The sequence below is a fragment of the Papaver somniferum genome, chromosome 10, assembly GCF_003573695.1.
Source record: "Papaver somniferum cultivar HN1 chromosome 10, ASM357369v1, whole genome shotgun sequence".
NCBI classification, from domain to species: Eukaryota; Viridiplantae; Streptophyta; class Magnoliopsida; order Ranunculales; family Papaveraceae; genus Papaver; species Papaver somniferum.
In genome coordinates, this window is record NC_039367.1 from 118,225,950 (window position 1) to 118,246,316 (window position 20,367).

The window sequence follows — 20,367 nt, forward strand, 5'->3', positions numbered from 1 at the left end:
ACTAAAATAAGTATATCTAATTGTCTAGCCAATCCACACTCAACAACCTACTATAATTCAAATTTAAACAAATGTATCAGGTACTATGAAGGGTACTTATCAGAGATGTTTTGAGTATACTAGATTTTGGGAGATGTAACTACCTAGGATCAGAAACCAGCAAATCAAAACAGACATGAAATAGACACTACTAGGGTTTCCTTGGATATAGAATTGCCCAGCTGAAAAGATATGTAAAATTTTTACAGAGAATGAAATAAAATTAGACTCATCACTAGAAAAAGTACACCTTATAATCTTATAAGTAGAAGAGGAAGGACAATTCAGCTCTGGTAAGTTTTTATAATATTATACTTTGGTCAAATTTAGTCAAAAAAATACTTTCCTAATCACTTATTTAATTTCCTTTTAATTATTATAAATATTCTTAGACGTGTATCAGAAACCAAATAGAGAAATCATTAGATCACATAGGAAATGCCATAATCCTATAAAAGAAAGAAGATGAAAAGGTCTAAATTTTTCCGTGTAGAAAACAAAAAGTTGAGATTGACGGGATTAGACTCGCATGCACTTTAATGCCTGAAAATTAAAAGGTATTCCTATTGATTATTTAAGGTCTAAAGAACATACAACAGAGAAAATAAAGTTAAAGAGACAAAACCAAAACTCAATGGATTGTGATCACAAAATTGTTCCTAAGGATGCTCTTATATCTTCAACTAGGGTTATGCGATGCAGAGATAATCATCTGCATAGAATACACTATTTTGTGTGTTTGAATTGTGATGCAGAAGCCTTCCTTCATCATGAGCAGGCTAAGTGGTTAGCCTATTGTAATATGAAAGATAAGTTGGATGCTAGTGCTAAAGAAAGAATTCAAGTTAAGATGGAGCAGGGAAGACCTCTACATGCTCTTGTTTTTCTCACTGAGATGCCTCCAGGGTTTGATTATGAATATATTTTGAGGAGAGAAGCTCGATATCATATGAAAAGAGGAAAGGGCATTATGAAGAAGCTGAAATGGAGGAAGCTGAAGAAGAAATGTGGTATTAGAAGCATCAACAATAATCAAGAACTTTGCTTAAAGAATATGGGAATAAAGTTGTGAAGTTAATCTCATCTTGTTTATTTTGTTTGTGTTGGTAGTGTTATGTGTTAGCTATGTTCTCTCTGAAAAGGTGTTCCATATGTTTGTTCTAAGAATCTCGATGATGGAAGATTCTCTCTGCATAATCGTTATATCTTTGTTTATGTGTTGTTTAGTGAAACTCTAAATTGTTGTCTAGTAATGAATTTTATTTTGTTAAGAGATTGAAATTTCCTCTGAATATCTTTACTCAGAAGAGGAAGAAAAACATAATCCTAAATCTTCCTTTTAAAACTTGCTTATTCAATCTAAACTAAAAAAGGTCATAGGAACCTAAAGACCTATTGAAACATTTAAAACCTCAAAATATACTCATACTGGAAAACATATTGAAACAACCTACGAAATCTAAATTCTAAACACTAAAAATTACATCATTAAACACCAAATAGACCAGAGAAATTAATGCACAACATTAATCATGTCATAACTAGATGCAATATGATAGATATGAAAATCGATACAACAACCAAAAACTATTTTGGTTGAAAGGCTAACCATGAGTAAGAAAAAGCAGTAATCATGTCATACCAAAAGATGCATTATGATAATTTTGAAAAGATGATACGACAGCCAAAATTGTTTATTTGAAGTAATAGATTCGTAATTAGAAATCGACCTATCAGAAGTCTGAGAAAGGAATTAATATGTTACTAATTAAACCCTCATTCCAAGTTCAAGAAGTGGAAATCATAACAGAAAATCATTGTTGCATTTTTGAAAAAATGGATACTAGTATCTACCTTTGCCTATCTGTAACCTCTTATTCCATTTACCCCTTCAAGCTAAGGCTCGAGACACAAGGTTATTTTGAGACATAGTTGGAATTGCAATTTATAATTTATTTTATTTTTTTAATTTGTTGTCATTGATATTGTAGGGTTATCGACATGCTATCTGAACTGTGTTGAATCAGGGTTGCATTTTTTCATCTATGCTACAATAGGACTTAGGTGCACCACTTTGTTTCTAACTTAGGTTATTGCTTACCGGATAGTAAAACAATCAAGATTCAATATTGATGTTTTTTCTTCTTTTGGGGCGTAAATGAATTAATAATCTGGTGATGAGTAAGATCTTATGACCTTTTTCTGGTAAAGGTTATTTTTCTGTTATTTTTTTGTTTTGTAGGGAATAACATACATAGAGAGAGAATTTTAAATTGAACTTGCGCTTAATTATATTTCTTTTCGGAGAGTGTGGTTGTGGAAATTGTTGGAAGAATCATTTCTGATAATTTATTTCATGATGAGTAACTAGATAGGTTTTGATTCTAATTTGGCTTATTAAAGATATGTAACAATTATTTTTGTTAATCGTTTTCCTGATAAGAAAACTAAATTAATTCTGATCTTAGTTTTGGTTTATCAAAATAGGTATAATTATTTGAGTACAATTAGTTCCTGATAAGAAACTAGTTATCCAACCTATTTTGGCTTATCGAAACAAGGTACAATTATTTTTGTTATAATTAGATCCTGATAAGTAACTAAGTTAATTCTGATCATAATTGGACTTGTCGGTGTTGATACATGAAAAATATTACCCCTTAGCCAGGCTAGTGTTCCCCCGAAGGGGAGGCAAACCCAACATGAAACATGGAGACTTGGGGACTAAAGCCCAAGTCCACTAAGAAAGTATCCATAAGATGGAAAGGACAAGAGAGGAATTAATAGGAAAGCAGGAGGTTGTATTAGAGAAAGAACGACATTAGTAGTAATTAAGGAGGTTTAGGACATGTGGCATGATATCATAAAAGAAGGGGATTTTGAAAAGTTTATATAAGGAGGTATATAGTATAATGGGCTATTTTGTGTTTCCTCCACTCCCAAGATCTCTAATTAGTGTTTCCTCCCCAAAAAGATTGAAATTAGTGTTTCCTCCCGTCGTTATATTTTCCATCCAACTTCTAGTTAGCTGAGTCAGCAAAGATATACGTGTGGTAAATATATACACGTGTCAAACAAAAATTCCAAAATACCCTCATTCGTTTCGGTAAATTACATCAAAGTCGCAATCTGAATCAATTTACAGTCTTCTTCCTTCCGAACTGAGACTCGGATCACTCGTCTGCATCTTCAATGGCAGCAAAACATCACCAACAACTCCTTTTAAAACAAAACACCCATCTGTAATCGCCCACCAACCCAAATACCCAAATCAATCTCGGCACCAAACCTTAATTCTTCATCTGCAATTTCATGTAACCATTCAATCAAAAGAAAATTATGGTTTATTTTGATTCCACTATATGCAAAGCGACCGAACAAGGGTTTCAATTAATTAATTAAGTTCATCTCAATCTTGTTCATCTTCACTAATCGAACCCTGGGTACTCAACTGCATCTTCATCTCTCAATTTTATAGCCGCCAGTAAACCCTTCATTCTTCACTCAGTTGTCGGATTTGTTATTAACCCAAATCTCCCCTTTAATATAATATCCACTCACTTCAATCTCAAATCCATCTCGAATTCAACCTTAGTCTTCAATTCCTGCATCAATTGCTCATAACAACTCAACCCATTCATTCTTCCAGACCCATCTTCAAATCATCCATCATCTCTTAAATCCACAAGAGCATGGCAGCAACAACACCGAGCATCAACAAGCATCCATGAATACTTGAACCCTACTCCCAAGTCACCAAAAAATACTCATCCTTGTTGTTATTTTTGATTTCTCCTCCAAACTCTTTTCGATTTTTTAGCTAACTGCTACTTCTTCTCTGTTCGTTCTTTCGAACCTTGTAATTTCAATCTAACCCATTCAGTAACCTTTGTAATTCCAATCTACGCCGAACCAGGGTTCGCTATCAATCTTGTCTTTGGAGAAATTCAGATAAAAATTAGGTCAAGAGAAGACTCTAAAGAGAAATTCAGATAGAAATTAGGTCAAGAGAAATTAGGTGATGGAGGAATCAGTGATGGATTCTAGATTAGTGGCTACAGATGGGTATGTGAACTGGTTATTAGTGGAGGGTATTTTAGGAAGGTCAGGAAACACATGTACAATTTATGCCACGCGTACAGAGGTGCTTACTCAGCTAACTGAATAATGGATGGAAAATGTGACGATGGGAGGAAACACTAATTTCAATCTTTTTGGGGAGGAAACGCTAATTAGCGATCTTGGGAGGGGAGGAAATGCAAAATAGCCCTAGTACAATACAAAGGAGTCTTTTTTCTCTCTCTTGGGAGTAGGGTATGTTATGGCTAGGACTTGTAGAACCAAGATTAAATTCATCCTTCAACATTTGGCGACCACATTCGGAGGTTCGTGCCTAGCCTAGCCATCCGATTCTCATAACATCCGGCGTCTCTTTTCCCCTCTGGTTACACCCGCTCACGCGCTCATGCTTTTCGTGTACGCCTTCCCCCGCGTCTTGTCTTGCCTCCCAAACTCAACCCCTCCGCGTCTCTTCCAACCGCACCATTAACCTCATCAGCGCCTTCCCTCACTTCCTGCTACCGCAGTTCCGCGTCTCTCTTCTCCGACGACACCAACGGCGCTTTATCTTCATCCCCAACTACACTAAAATCATCATCCAACTGAGAATCGAATAGGAGAACCATTCTAATAGAGAAATCACCGTCAATAAAGAACGCGGGGATTAACGGTGAGCAACTTCATCAGAGCCTAAATACCCAAATGACAGTAAAAATGAACTTAACCCACCTGTTATCATTTACAAATAGGGTTTGAGAAAAGCATTTAGGGTTTTCGTAAACTCAAAACCGAGATTTTCTTTGATTTACTAATACGATTCTAAATCAATACCTAGATTTACAATTATTTCTTCAAAATAATCAGATTCTTTTTATAATATAACATGATCCTAGTAGCAACGGGGTTTTGCCTGTTTTTATTTGTTCTATCTGCTAAAGGATTGCAACAGTTTCAATTCGAAAATTGCTTTGGGTTTACTGAAATTGCAAATAAGTAGTAAGGCTTTGAGTTCAATTTGCATTTGATTTCCCATCTAATCTGCTTTAAGTCTATGTTCGAGAGATTGTGATAGCTAGGACTGAAAACTGTCTAAATTTTTTTTTTTTTTGGGTTGCGCTGAAGTTATAATGCTCGATTTTTCGAATTTCAATAATTCATTTTAAGCTTCACTCTCTGTTTTCAGAAATAGTTCTGGAAGTCTCTCAAATCGAGTTTCAATAATCCCTGTGGTTGCATAATGAGAGCAAGGACTATCATAGCTAGAAGTCTTTGGAAGGTATTACATACACGCCGTGTGATAACTCTGGTACTGAATGAACAGAGGCCTGAGAGGATTGTGCTGTCATTCCTCGTGCGCCCAGCTGGTCTCAGCAACAACAAGTGTAGATGTAGGCATTGGCTGTAGTTGGATTGTGCTCGGTGCTTGGTCGCGGTCAGTCTAGACAGTGTTGTTGGCTCGAAAGAGCTGAGGCTAGCTGGTCAGGCAACAGAAACTGCAGCTGCGTCAAACTATACCTCAGTATCCTAGCTGTGGGTTGATTTCAGTTGAAGCAATGAGCCGGAGAAATTTGTTGGTGTTGTTTGGAGTTGGTGGTTCCATGGCGACATCCGCAAATCCCTACCACGATTTGGTTCCAGTTATACACGATATACGAAGCCATATTACAAAGATGAGTTCCTCACTTTCTGACTGATCCTTACTTAGCATATGTTTCACAACCTTTGATCGTTCTAAAAAAAAAAATTTGCAGCTGAACTTGCTTAACATTGTGCCAGTGTTGCTCATTGATAGAGTTTAGCAGCCCTTTGCATGTGATTATGTGATGAAGCCCCTTGTAAATGTATACCTTCTTTCAGTCCGCACGTATGCACGTATCCACGAAGATTTTTACTTTATTTAAAACTTCTTAAAGTTGTATATGCTCGTACCTCATCGAACTGAAATTGAAAGAAAAGGGGAAAGGGAGGATGCTAGCGCCAAGAAGCTTGCTATTGTCAAGCATATTTGATCCATCTCGCGCCTACAACCCGACGCCCTCAAAGCTCAGCAAGGATTGCTTCGAGAATGGATGATGCTTGCCCAAATTGCTCCAAACCAGTGCCAAAACATAACAAATAGGCAAGGTCTAGCCCTAGCTGCAACTCAGGGCAACCTCTGCCACAATACAGACTAGAACGACTAAGGAGAAACTCAACTTGATGTTCATTTGAATTTGGTGTAACGGGTCCGATTGCAACAGCGAAGGCAGAGCAGTATTCCTCCGCTAAAACACAGGCTAAAGATTACACCTTCTATATACCTCTGATTGCCTGCTAGTGAATCAGCGCCAAGTGCCTTGGATTGTTTTTCAGGGTCAACAACTTATCTTTCAACCTCAGAATATTGATTGTAGCAGCTGATTTCCGAATTCCTCCGACGCGTGCATTGCAGCAACAACATGGTCCAAGAGCCTTTATTAGTAATCTTCTTGCAAGCTCAAAGCATACCCACTCGGCTGTTGGTGAATTGCTATATGTGAAAGGTTGCTCGGAGTTTTGAATCGTAAGCCTAACGATCAGTAAGGTCAGGGGACGATCATACGGCTGCTATGTACTCGCGACTTGGCCCCAACTGATCTCATCGGAAGCTAAAATACCCGCTGCTCAATGCAAAGATAAGTTCCCATTGCCTTGGTTCGATATTTACTTGACACTTATCCTAGAGTTCCCTGTTGTGCTTGGGTGAGAATTTATGCATATCCTTAGGACTGTTTCTATAATGATCACACATTTCTGTTAAAAAGAGAGAGAGAGAGAGAGAGAGAGAGAGAGAGAGAGAGAGAGGAGGGGGTGCTTGAATATAGTGTTGAGCTTGCATTAGCATCCGACTGCCTAATATCTGTAGGAATGTATATCTTGCTTTGAACTATCACATGCATATACACTATGTATACACCAAAAGCTCTCATTGCCTTAACAGCATAGTACAACATCTTACACCTCGAAACTAATGTGCGTCTGACCCTTTAGCACGAAATAGCTTCTTGTTCTACTACTGCACTATGAACATCTTTTGTGTTTCACTTCACCTGCCTGATTTTCTACTTAGCGCCTCCCCAATAATCGTATCGCCTGTCTAACCACTAGCCCTAGAAAGCATGCTCTCTTCTCGTTGCCCATGTACATTATGCAAAATGCATGTTTCAGAGCTTGTCGAATACTTCGGAATTTTCTGTTTTGATGATATTTTAAAGTATGGAAGTCTTTGGGTCTACTAATCTATACGTATGAATCTAACATCCTTAGCTAAGCTTTATATTGTAATGTATAAGCCTACATATGCGCGTCGATAAGTGACAATTTAGCCATGCAAAACATGATGGATACCCTCGCTTGTTTATGTATGTTCGTATTTTGCGTCCATGGACCTTGTATGTTCGTTTATGTATTTTGTTTATGTATGTTCGTTTTCATCTTCACCTGGTGAACATATTTTATTAAGAAAGCATCAGCTGCTCACTGTTAGTTCACGTGCCTATCCCATATATTTTAGCCAACTAAAAGCATGAAGCGTCCAATATAAAACTTACTTGAATATTGATATTTGCCATTCATGAAATGGGCATGACATCTAGTCACATATATAGGTTGTCACTTTATTTATTTTTACAAAGCATCAATATTATCTAGTAACGTGCTCTGGCTACCATGCTAGCAAGGGTCCATAGAGGCCGCTTGCATAAATGCAAATTTACAAAAGGCTACGGGAATGCCAAAGGTGTCCGGGCTGACAAATTTACAAAAGGCTACGGGAATACCAAAGGCGCCCGGGCTGACAAATCTACAAAAGGCTACGGGAATGCCAAAGGCGCCCGGTCGGCTGACGATTATACAAAGTAGAAATTAACGTATAATCCCATAGTTGTTGGGCCTTAGACGTTTTAGTCCTCCCCTCTCAAGCCTGGTACTCTCCGGTCCAAATTTACCCAAACTTAAAGGAGCCCGTCCTTTTCTGAACGATTTAATCCAAACCTTTTTTTTCTGATGACGAAATTAACCTCATATAGTCGTATGGAAACCAGAAGTACATTTCTATTTCATTTTTCACAGTCGTTTGGTTTTGACGACAAAGCTCTGCAGGGGAAAACAATTTAGGTTTTAGTTAATCATCTCGTTTCAGCTCGATTATCGGAAGCGTTTCAACAATTTTGGTCTATGAGATCTTAATTAGATTATTCAATCTATCCACGAACACATACCAGATCTCAGGTAATTCCAGATTATTATTTTTTCCAATTTTATTGAAATTTCTAGGGTTTGTTTTGATTCTCTAAGTCTTTTTTTGGATGATTCTGAGAAGTAAAGATGATGAAGACACATGATGATCCTATGGATATAAAAGCTGAGACTAGAAAATTCAATTCCATCTCTTTCTATTTGTTTTTCTGCATTTCGTAAATACTATCAAATCGCTAATTCGCTTCTTAGAGTTCAATTTTGTTGAATTCATCTCTTAGTCTTTGTTTGGTTTGAATTTTACCTCAATTTAATGTTTGCTTTTGATTCTGTAAGTGGTTATTTAATCCTACCGGAACTTGAATTCATAAAATTTGTAGAGATAGAAAATTTTGTGTTTAATTTATAAGGTGGAATACATCAATAATTTGGTGATTAGTTGATTGGAAACTGATGTAATAGCATGTATTATGTAGGCATTATATTATTGTATTGTGTTTGTCATATGAAAATCTCCACCCACGTTTACCAGACCATTAAAATGATCATCCAGGCATTAGTTTACTACATTAACAATGAATCAAACTAGTGTACAATACATACCCATTTTGGCGTGATTACTTGCTTGTATATTGGTTGTAGTGGGACTTTTTTCTTTTATGCTTTGATTGTTAATTATTCATGCGTGCTAATATTTATCAGGAAGAGTTTCTTAGTTTTCCGGCAAAAGAATCACGGCTCCTGTTGCAATTACCCCCAACTCAGTTGTAGGTTGAGATTGTGCAAGATTATGGATTTTAAAAAGGGATTTATGGGTCAAATGAATAGCAGTATACCATTAGTCTTACCAATTAGATTGAGTCTATTGTTTGACTATTGTTTGACGTAAAGGATGAGATAGAGTTTCTTGTGGTTCTTTCGTTTACTACTATGGAAAATGTAAATTACATTTTACAATAGAACAAGTGTGGCAGTAAATTTAGTCATAGGAGCTCAGGCTTACTTGAAATCTTCTAGTGTCCGATTATGGATGATATAAAACAGCTAGATAACTTAATGTAAATTACATTTTACAATAGAACAAGTGTGGCAGTAAATTTAGTCATAGGAGCTCAGGCTTACTTGAAATCTTCTAGTGTCCGATTATGGATGATATAAAACAGCTAGATAACTTAATGGAGGAATGCATGTTTGTAAGCTTGTTTAAATGGTTCCCAAATGTAATTATTTGTGTAGTAGTCACTGCCTACCTCTTTATCTTTCAACATCCAGAAGAATATAGTTTATACAAATAGTTGTTTTGTGCCTTTTAAAATGCGATTTGATCTATGGCTTCCATATGTGGAGACCGGTTTTCAATTGAGAAACGAGCTTTCTTTCCGTTGTTTGGTTAGGAAATATTGTACTTTATGTAGAGTGTTGCAACCAAGCTCTCTCCGTGTTGCTGTGCAGCTCGCATTTTTTGTTTTATTTAATTTATTATTCGTTAAAATGATAAGCTTGTTTTACTGAGACACATTGCATTTTAGTTGCTTGGTTATATGCTTCAATGAAATGTCATCAGTACACTGCTTGCTTGTGAATCGACTAGAGATACCGTGGTGAGGTGATGAGTTTAGCACCTTTAGAAATAAGTCTCACACAATTGTATTATTCCATTGCTGGGTTTGACTTTGGATTTCACATCTTAATGTGGTTTTTTCTTTTCATTTTGTTGTTGTAATTAAAACATTATAGAGTAGTTGAATGGGGCCAGCCAGTTTTTAGATGCTTGAATAGACCCTCTTTTGCTGGACCTGGGATTTTCCTCTTGTGTCATAATCACCATTTCATGACCCACTCAAGACACTCTCAAATTTAAGATATATATGATTGATTGCATAATACAAATTTTGCACAAATTCAGTGTCATCCTTGTGTCAGTTGTTTAGTTTGAAGTGGGGAATAGTGAAAAGTGGATTACTATGACTGTTTCAGTTGCCATCAATTTGGTGGAATTGAGTTTGCATTCAGGGGAAACATGAGATGCTCCTCTTGCTTCTCTACAAGAATAGGGCTTTATTTTGTGTGTTTGTACTGTATATTTAATACGTTGATCGATTTTTTTTCGACATCACGATGGGAGAAGTAAGACAAGGAATAGCAGTACCCCGTGAGGGAGGCAGGTACAACGTGCTTGTGATGTACTTTCTAGTTTAGTCGTGTCAATTCACTTCTAATTGTAACTACTGAATACTGATGACTTCGAGATAGGATTATGGGTACATCTTAGGCTAGTTAATATTTTGTATTTCAGTTTTAGTGGAAGACGTTGGACATGCACTTGCAAATACTACCATCTGAAAATGAAGCTGGAACCATGATGTGGCATTAGAATTTTGTACTTACTTTGTAGTTACACTTGCAATAATTTATTTTTGCCATCTAGTAATTATTTTTGCTATCTAATAGTAGTCTACAGTTAACTTCATAATGAGATACTAATTAATTTGTTATTTTACAACAACAGAGTGAGACAGAGTGTTCATATTATGAAGACGGGGACGTGTGAGTTTGGTTTAGAAAGTAAATTCCATCATCCAAATTCAGCTGGTGATTCCATTCTTGCACCGGCACCTACATTTTATTCCATGGTCAGTCTCATACGGTTCCTTTTCAGCCATACATAGGGGTGTCTACCAGCTATTAAGTTTTAAGACTTTTTTTTTACACCATAGTCCTGCCTCATTTTTAGGTCTTAATATTTTACAATTGCAAGGACACAAACATTGCTAGTGAACGTCATACCTTCTAGAATTTGTTGGCAAATTTAATAAAAATGGATGAATCAGTTCTATCTATTTTCTGGATTTCGCAGATGTTCACATAGTTTTACACCATTGACCTGCCTCATTTTTAGTTCTTATCATTTTACAATTGCAAGGATGCAGACATTGTTAATGACGTCTTAGCTGCTCGAATTTGTCGACAAATTTGATAAGCAATTTAGTAAAAGTGGATGAATCAGTTCTAGCTATTTTCGGGATTTTTTAGATGTGTACATAGTTGTACACCATTGTCTTATCTTATTTTATGTATCATTTCTTAATTCTCTTTATAAACATTAAGTATTTTTACATCGGGTCCATGTCTTGTGTAGCTTATACAGCAACTGTGTGTTGCACACCTGTTGATTCTTGATGTGTACATAATTGTACACATACTGATTTTTAATGTGCACATAGTCGTACACCTGTAGATCCTTAATGCGCACAGTACCTTACTATTGGCTTTAGATTTCTGTTTATTCATTGGAAAATGCATGGATAAGTGCATGGATAAGTGAATGAAAGAAAGGCTACTGAAGAACTGCTATAGTCACCACTTTGAAAAACAAAAGAAGAACGTATATGGTAAATATGAGTAGTTGAATTTAATTTTTTGTATTACAAGTATGTATTTGACTTTAGGGCCCAACAATGTTGCTGTAACAGCTTGTGCTACACTGCTACTAGTGCACATTCAATTGATGATGCTGCAAGGATGATTCAGTTTGGAGATTCAAATGTAATGGTAGCTGGAGGAACATAATTCAGTGATGCTTTATCTATAACAGGATTTTGTAGGTAGTGATCATCCATTTAAAAACCCTTCTTTTGCTCTCTGTCAGTCTCATATACCCATGATTTGCAATATCAGCTACAACCAAATTAACGTATCTTATTCAAGGTGACAGTTCATTCTTCGTACTTCATATGAATATTTCTTTTTTTTCTTTTGTCATTCCCTTTTAATATAGTGACACTACACTCTATATTGAATATTAGTTCAAATATTGCAATCTGGTCTCTTATAATTTTTTGTCAGTGTGGCATGCATATATGGCAAGTGTTATATGGATATCAATATCTGCTAGCTTAAAAATGATACATATATTATTTATGGCAACCAGTCAACAATCTTTTTTTATTTCTTGGATATCGAATCAGTGCTATGAGTCACTGGCTGTTGGTTATGACAAAAATTACATGTGTACATATTGGTACACTTGTAAAATAAGTGTGCATTGTTGTGTACACGTGACAAAAATTACATGTGTACATAATAGTGCAGCTGTAATACAAGTGTACATTATTGTGCACATGTGATAAATTTCAAGCTGGTGGACAGTGGACATTTATCGCATAAGATTACGTAAGCGTAAATTCCTACTAATTACTATGGTTATCAGATTTAATTTTATTCAATTTTCAATTTATCTCTTTGGCGATTTTTTTTTTGTACTGGCTATAGGAGGTGTATATTATTATACACCATTTATACGCGATGCACATAAAAGTGCATTTTTTTTTTGTACTTGTTATACGAGGTGTGTTTGACCACATAAACATGTACATGCATATATAATGATGTGTACAAGCTGGTGCACATGCGGAGAAAATGGGGGCACAAGATTATGCTTGCATAAATAACTGTGTACAAGTTGGTGCACCCTGGAAAAAAAATGAGGGCATAAGTTTATAACGGCTAGGTTACAGTAGCACTTGTATTTCAGTGTTTCTGGTGATTGGGTTTCATTTAGTATTAACATTATTGATAGCTTGATTTTGCCAGAATGGCTGGTTATGGGTGTGGATGGTCTAGTGCTCATGCAACTTTCTGGTACTATGGGTAAGAAAGCAAGCTCTATAAATTTATGGTTTCACATGTTCAATGTTACATTTTCTTAATAGACTTTTGGGAAATTTTGATTATTTAACAGTCAGGAACAACAAATGCAGAACTTTTGAGGGCCTCACTTAGTCCAGTAGAGTACATTGCCTCACTGTTTAACTCAGAAGATGAGTTGAAGATGATAGAGGAGGTTGTGAGCACATTTTCTTTTGAAATCACCTTATGTTGCTATGCTTGCATTCCAAGATGCTGCAACACGGTGCAAGGTATATTTGGTTCCTATTCTGATTCTAATCTAATGTTGGTTTCCGCTGATAACATCATTGTGTTCACTAGGTTTCTTAGTTGAATTTGACTAGTACATCCTTCGTTTCACAAATATACTCTGTCGGAGGATTAGCCTAACTACTGATGTAGCTTGTTTGTTTGTACTTTGCTATGCATACAGTGGTTTTATATGTATTAAATTTAAGAAATCACAAACATCAAATGGCTTAGTTAACGCATTTGACATGTATTGCGTAAGGGTCCTAATGAAAACTTTATTAGGTGTTTGTAGGGGCGTACATATTGGTATACCTATGTAATTCCATGTAAAAGTAGGTTTGTGTCCAGTTATCAGTAATTGTAGGGGTGTAAATATTGGTGCACCAGTGTAATTCCCATGAATAAATAGGTTTGTGTGTGGTTATAAATGATTGATTTTATGCATATTTTGGAGGGGTGTACGTATTGGTGCATCCGTGTGATTCCCATGAATAAGTAGGTTTGTGTGTGGTTATGAATAATCAATTTTATGCATGTTTTGAAGGAGTGTGTGTACATACTCACATGATAAAGAAGGTTTGGGCATGATTTGCAAGGATGTACATATTAAAATACTAGTAATATATTTTCCATGAGAAAATAGATTTGCGTGTGGTTATGAATAATTGGTTTTATGCGTGTTTTGCAGGGGTAAACATGTTGGTGTATCAGAGTAACTCTCATGAAGAAGTAGGTCCGAGTGGGTGTATGAGTGACTATTTTCATGCATGTTTTGTAGGTGTGTACAAAATGGTGCACATGTGAAAAACTGATTGCATAAGCTTATGAATTTCTGTGCATGATTTTTTTTTTGTACACAGTTAATTGAGCGATAATTAAATTTTTAAAAACTCAAAATTATATAGACATATGGGTACTCTTTTTGTAGATTTCGGAAAGAGCTTTCCAAATATGTAAAGTTTGTGAATTTTTGATGAACGGTGTGAAAGATAAATCATTTTTAAATATTTTTTATATTATTTAAAATTGCTGACATCATCGTGGATCACTTTGGACCAAACCGTAAATATTTGGACTACATTGTAATTATGAAGGTTATTTGTGTATTTTCCATATTTTAAATAATTTTTGGACTAAACTGTACCTAGTTAACTCTGAATGGACTAATCTATACTTTTTGGCGCGTTTTTGGACTAAACCGTTTTTTTCCCTTACACAAAAAGTTGTGGGTTGTTTCCGGCTGACATAGAAAAGGCTACGGGAATGCCAAAGGCGCCTGGTCGGTTGACGATTATACAAAAGGCTGTGGGTTGTTTCCGGCTGACAAATTTACAAAAGGCTACGGGAATGCCAAAGGCGCCCGGTCGGCTGACGATTATACAAAAGGCTGTGGGTTGTTTCCGGCTGACATACAAAAGGCTACGGGAATGCCAAAGGCGCCCGATCGGCTGACGATTATACAAAAGGCTGTGGGTTGTTTCCGGATGACATATAAAAAGGCGACGGGTTGATATGCTCATCTGATCGGCCACAGATATACAAAAGAAGGCGACGTGTTGCTCCGCGCATACGATCGGCCACAGATATAAAATAAGGCGACGAGTTGATATGCTCATCCGATCGGTCACAGATATACAAAAAGGCGACGGATTGATATGCTCATCCGATCGGCCACAAATATAACAAAAGGTGACGGGTTGCTCCGCGCATCCGGTCGGCCACAGATATACAAAAAGGCGACGGGTTGATACGCTCATCCGATCGGCCACGGATATACAAATATGCGACGGGTTGGTATGCTTACTTGATCGGCCACAAATATACAAAAATGGAAACGGGTTGCTTCGCGCATCAGATCGGCCACAAATATACAAAAAAAAGCGACGTGTTGCTCCGCACATCCGATCAGCTACAGAAAAGAGAGGAGCACGCAAAGAGGGATCGCGTTTGCCTACCTTGGGAAAGGAAAGGGAAAGGCGAAGCATATGGACTTACCTCAATTACAAGGGGTTTACCCCTCGCCTTGAAGGCGCGTTTTGCCTACCCAGACATAATCATGAAAAATACGCACCTCCATTATTTACCCCCTCTAAACACACCCAACCACGCGGAACGGTCAGAGAAAATAAAAGAGCGGGGCTAAGTAAAGATTACACCTTGTCTTCACCATCCATTCCTGAGACTCTCAAATTGTGCTAGCAATATAATCCAAAGGTCCAAGAAAACGTTCAGTCATTTCGTGCAAGAATTCGCGGAAAATACTTATCCAAAACGCTCATCGCGCATGTCAGCAGCTTCTTGCAAAAAACTATCTCGTTTTATAAACCCCTCAAACTCGCAGACTGGGGACTCGACTCGAGAAGACAGTACAAGGGACACTAGAATGGAATGCAATATGTTTATCGGGTTATTTGACAATTAACCCAATAGTCAGGGGACTAATGTTGATACATGAAAAATATTACCCCTTAGTCGGGTTAGTGTGCCCCCGAAGGGGAGGCAAACCCAACATGAAACATGGAGACTTGGGGACTAAAGCTCAAGTCCACTAAGAAATTATCCATAAGATGGAAAGGACAAGGGAGGAATTAATAGGAAAGAAGGAGGTTGTATTAGAGAAGGAATGTCATTAGTAGTAATTAAGGAGGTTTAGGACATGTGACATGATATCATAAAAGAAGGAGCTTCTGAAAAGTCTATATAAGGAGGCATATAGTACAATAGAAAAGGGTGTCTTCTCTCTCTCTTTCTCTCTCTTGGGAATTGGGTGTGTTATGGGTAGGACTTGTAGAACCAAGATTAAATTCACCCTTCAACAGTCGAAATAAAAAAAAATTACTTGGGATAGTTGTTCCTTTGTAAGATATTAAATCTAAATTACTTCGGTAGTTTCTGATTTAGTGTAGCTTATCAAAAGTGGTATGTTAGACCTCCAATTCATTTAGGGTCTTATAGGTTGTATCGGAAGGGCTACTCTATATTCGGTAGTTATATGAACTATCTTGACTACCGATTATGGTAGGATATTTTGCAAAGAGAGCCACTGTATAATCGGAAGTCAGGATATCTTCATTTACTACCGATTATAGGCTCAACCAAAATTCAAAAAATAGAGTATTTTGGCAAAATCTCATTTTGGGGCGGCTCTATATTCGGGAGTTAAATAACCTAAATTCACTACCGATTATGGTACCATTTTTGCCAAAGGTATATTGTATAATCGGGAGTCAAGATAACTTTATTTACTACCGATTATAGGCTCCGCCAAAATTCAAAAAATAGAGAATTTTTGCAAAATTTCATTTTGGGGCGACTCTATATTCGGGAGTTAAATAACCTTAATTCACTACCGATTATGGTGCCATTTTTGCCAAAGGTCTACTTTAATCGGGAGTCAAGATAACTTTATTTACTACCGATTATAGGATAATCAAAATTCAAAAGATAGAGGATTTTATTTTGGGAATACTTTATATTCGGAAGTTATATAAACTAAATTGAATCCCGATTGTGGATTAACTTCCGATTGTAAAATTATCTACCGATTGTGAAGGGTAGTTTGGCCATTAAAAAAACGAGAGATAAGGGATAGCTACATTTTACGTTTGGGTGAATTTTTTTGTCTTTTTGTGTCTCCCCTAATTCTTTTGGGGTCGCCCCTAAATATGCCAGGATATTTATATTGAAAAGTATTTATCTAAACATAAAAAAGTAAAGCATTGATCAAAGAAGAAACATATCATGTTGTGTGGTATACATACTACGTATTTGAATAACATATATGTTCGGATTGAATATCTGCCTAACTTACTTTTAGGAGGAGTAAAGTTATTATTATTCAAATGCTTCAACATCGACATTTATTTTAGAATATTTGGAGGACTTTTTGTTACTGAAGAGTTAAGAGATTGTTATGTAGTGTAATATCTTTGCCTTTTAATTCTTGTATCCTCCATATGTAAAGAGTTTTGTCACTAAAATTGAAAAGGGGGGAGATTGCTAGAGCATTTCTCAGTGAACCCACCAAGCGTTTGTATGTCAAGTTTTGTTGTCATATTTTAGTTCCCAGACTCGGAGATGCTTGATTTGATTACTACAGTCAACTTTATTATGTTAGACTAGGAACAATATAATGTTGAGACTCGCTCGTGTTACTCCGAAGAACCTGAAGACATATCAGCATCAGCAAACACGTCATCATTCCGTTCGAGGTTATTAACATAGACTTGACTTGTTCCATTTTTATCTAGGTTTCTTTCAAGCCATTTATATTGAAGAAACAACATACGATGTTTGTTTACGTGTCTCTAGTATTGGTGACTTGATCATTTTAGTATGATCAAAATGTCAAGAAAAGATATACTAGTTATTTTATACAATTTAGGTATATGGATTTACGAAGTATAGTTTATCAATTGGACTTCGTAGATTCGACGTAACACTATTTGATAATTCATTATTATTTAATGTATTGAACTTTCTGGTTGCTTCCATACCTATGTTCTCATGGTTTAAGGAAGTAGACTTGCGAAACTTGTTTCGTAATTGAAAATGAGTCAAATGATCTATTATAGGACTGATATCTCAAACAAGGATCTTTACTAGGACCGATCCTAAGGATCTGTAATATGTCCAACCCCTTACCAAGGATCTCTACCAGGATCGGCCCAAAGGATCTCTATTAGGATCGGTCCTATGGATCTATAGAAGAACCGATCCTTTATTAACCAAGTGTATGTTATCGATTTGTATATTACTTTAGGGTTTCAACAGATACCGAAAATGTATTTGGTTCTTATAGGTTGGTTCACAAGATGTCGACATAATATATTTGAACATGTGCTGAACTCTTATTACTTGAGGTACAAGTATTTTCCTTGTTATTCAAGGCGAGTTCCCATGACCGAAATATCCTAAATATCTTTTAGATATTTGAAATTATTTTTTTTATATATCTCATAGGATAACCTTATCTGAAAAGGAGTGGGTATAAAGTATATCAACATTTTTTTTTCGTTTGATAGGAGTATGAACCTATGTAGCACTTTTGACAATCAAAAGATTGGGAAAAGTATAAAACACGCACATACAAGAATTTTGTTAATGAGGAAAACTGCACCTGCAAAAAAACCACGGGACCTCGTCCAACTTTGAACACCAAACTGTATTAAACCGCTACAGACACTAGCATACTATCATATTTAGACTGGAATATAGTTGAGACCGAAACATTCCAAGCAATTCAGCTACAATCGTTCTCCTTACATATCTTGAACCTCACAAGGCTCTACGCAATTGATTCTCTTAGTTGATGTCCTTTATAGCCTAAGAGTTGTTTCAACCTAAGTTAAGACTTTTGATACCAATCTGTCTCTATCAGATAAGCCTATTTGATCCCTTTAGATCGTTTAGATCAAGGCTTGGAGATATGTTTGCAATAGAAAAATCTAGCAAACTTTACCAATCTGGAACACTTACACTTAGTTAGCTGAGAATCCTGGATTACTAACCACCTCTCAAGAAAAATCTAAACAAATCTTAGAAGAAGAGTTTTAGATATTTATCATGAGGACTCACAAAATTTGAGATGAAGAGAACTTTGTGATTTCTATCTATATTTTTCCTGAACGGAGATTAACGAAAACCTCAACGATTAATGAGAACAAGATCAAGATACACGAGTTATTAGGTAAAAGATAGTCAGATATGGCTTCATAAATCCCTAAGTGAAGTCTTTAAGTCGTAAACCTAATTATGTTTCTTAGAGGAAATCTAGGTTAATAGAGCCAGCAAGCAACTAAGACACAGAAATGTCATGGATTGGAATTCCTGGATGTTTGAGTGGGAATAAATTTGTGCTACAGTAAAACTTAGGTGAGTGTAGCAATTATGGAGGGTAAAAAGGTAAGTATGCGTGATTATGGAGGGATAGGGAAGTAATTGAACTTAAAGTTAAGTTTATTACCTAACAAATACTAATTTACCTAACGGTAAACCGATGTTAAGAATTAACTAAGAACGTAATGACGTTAGGGAAATAAAAACCGTTGGGTCGTGCTATCCCACGCAGCCGTGCGGAAAAGCAACATAAGCTAGCAGCTTATGCACCGTTAGATCTTTTTATTTACGATTGGATTAACTTATTTTAATGTTTTCTATAAAACGACAACTGTCAAAGTTTTGTAATTATAAATACACCCCTTATCTTATGAATGAAAATAAAAGAAATCCTCCACACATATTAATTCTTTTAGGAAATACCATTTATAGTTGCTTGGTTATATGCTTCAATGAAATGTCATCAGTACACTGCTTGCTTGTGAATCGACTAGAGATACCGTGGTGAGGTGATGAGTTTAGCACCTTTAGAAATAAGTCTCACACAATTGTATTATTCCATTGCTGGGTTTGACTTTGGATTTCACATCTTAATGTGGTTTTTTCTTTTCATTTTGTTGTCGTAATTAAAACATTATAGAGTAGTTGAATGGGGCCAGCCAGTTTTTAGATGCTTGAATAGACCCTCTTTTGCTGGACCTGGGATTGTCCTCTTGTGTCATAATCACCATTTCATGACCCACTCAAGACACTCTCAAATTTAAGATATATATGATTGATTGCATAATACAAATTTTGCACAAATTCAGTGTCATCCTTGTGTCAGTTGTTTAGTTTGAAGTGGGGAATAGTGAAAAGTGGATTACTATGACTGTTTCAGTTTATTGGACGTATACATATTGTGTGCCATGGAAGTGGCACCACAACCCCGGAACAAGTCTTCACAGCAGCCGAGTCTTCACAGCGACCTTCCGAGTCTTGTGTTTTTGTTGTAACTTTCCTATATTTCAGTCACAGTTCGTTTTAGACTAGGAAACATATCTTGTAGATATTCTGTTTAGGTATGTATCTATATATATCGTATATAAAGGATTGGCTAATCAATGAAAATAATATATTCTCAAAATAGATTTTAAGATGGTATCCTTGTAGATCCTAGGAAACACATTCTTCCGCTTCATCTCTACTGCCGTCTCTCTAGTTTTATTTCTTTTCATCATGTCTGGCTCCAACCAATCTTCTCCCAACTCTCCTGTGCATGATAATATTCCATCACATAACAATGAAACTTTGCTC

The 20,367-nt window shown here is 36.2% G+C and overlaps 1 protein-coding gene across 15 annotated transcripts; it reads left to right on the forward strand.

The window, feature by feature from the left end:
* The first annotated feature begins 4,557 nt into the window (after window positions 1-4,557).
* LOC113319225 lies at window positions 4,558-14,240 on the forward strand. 15 transcript variants are annotated; one of them, XR_003345237.1, is made up of 8 exons: window positions 4,558-4,768; window positions 5,282-8,346; window positions 10,823-10,946; window positions 11,787-12,021; window positions 12,282-12,486; window positions 12,907-12,963; window positions 13,055-13,232; window positions 13,922-14,240. XR_003345237.1 is itself a non-coding variant. In XM_026567493.1 (4 exons), the coding sequence occupies exons 2-4, from the start codon at window positions 12,918-12,920 to the stop codon at window positions 14,035-14,037; spliced, it is 321 nt and encodes a 106-aa protein (XP_026423278.1). In that variant the 5' UTR covers window positions 12,042-12,486; window positions 12,907-12,917; the 3' UTR covers window positions 14,038-14,160. The 15 variants fall into 15 exon arrangements, 2 of the variants coding, with proteins under 2 accessions (XP_026423278.1, XP_026423280.1); XR_003345235.1 differs by lacking the exon at window positions 12,282-12,486; XR_003345242.1 differs by lacking the exon at window positions 12,282-12,486 and having other exon boundaries at window positions 13,074-13,232.
* Window positions 14,241-20,367: the final 6,127 nt, after the last annotated feature.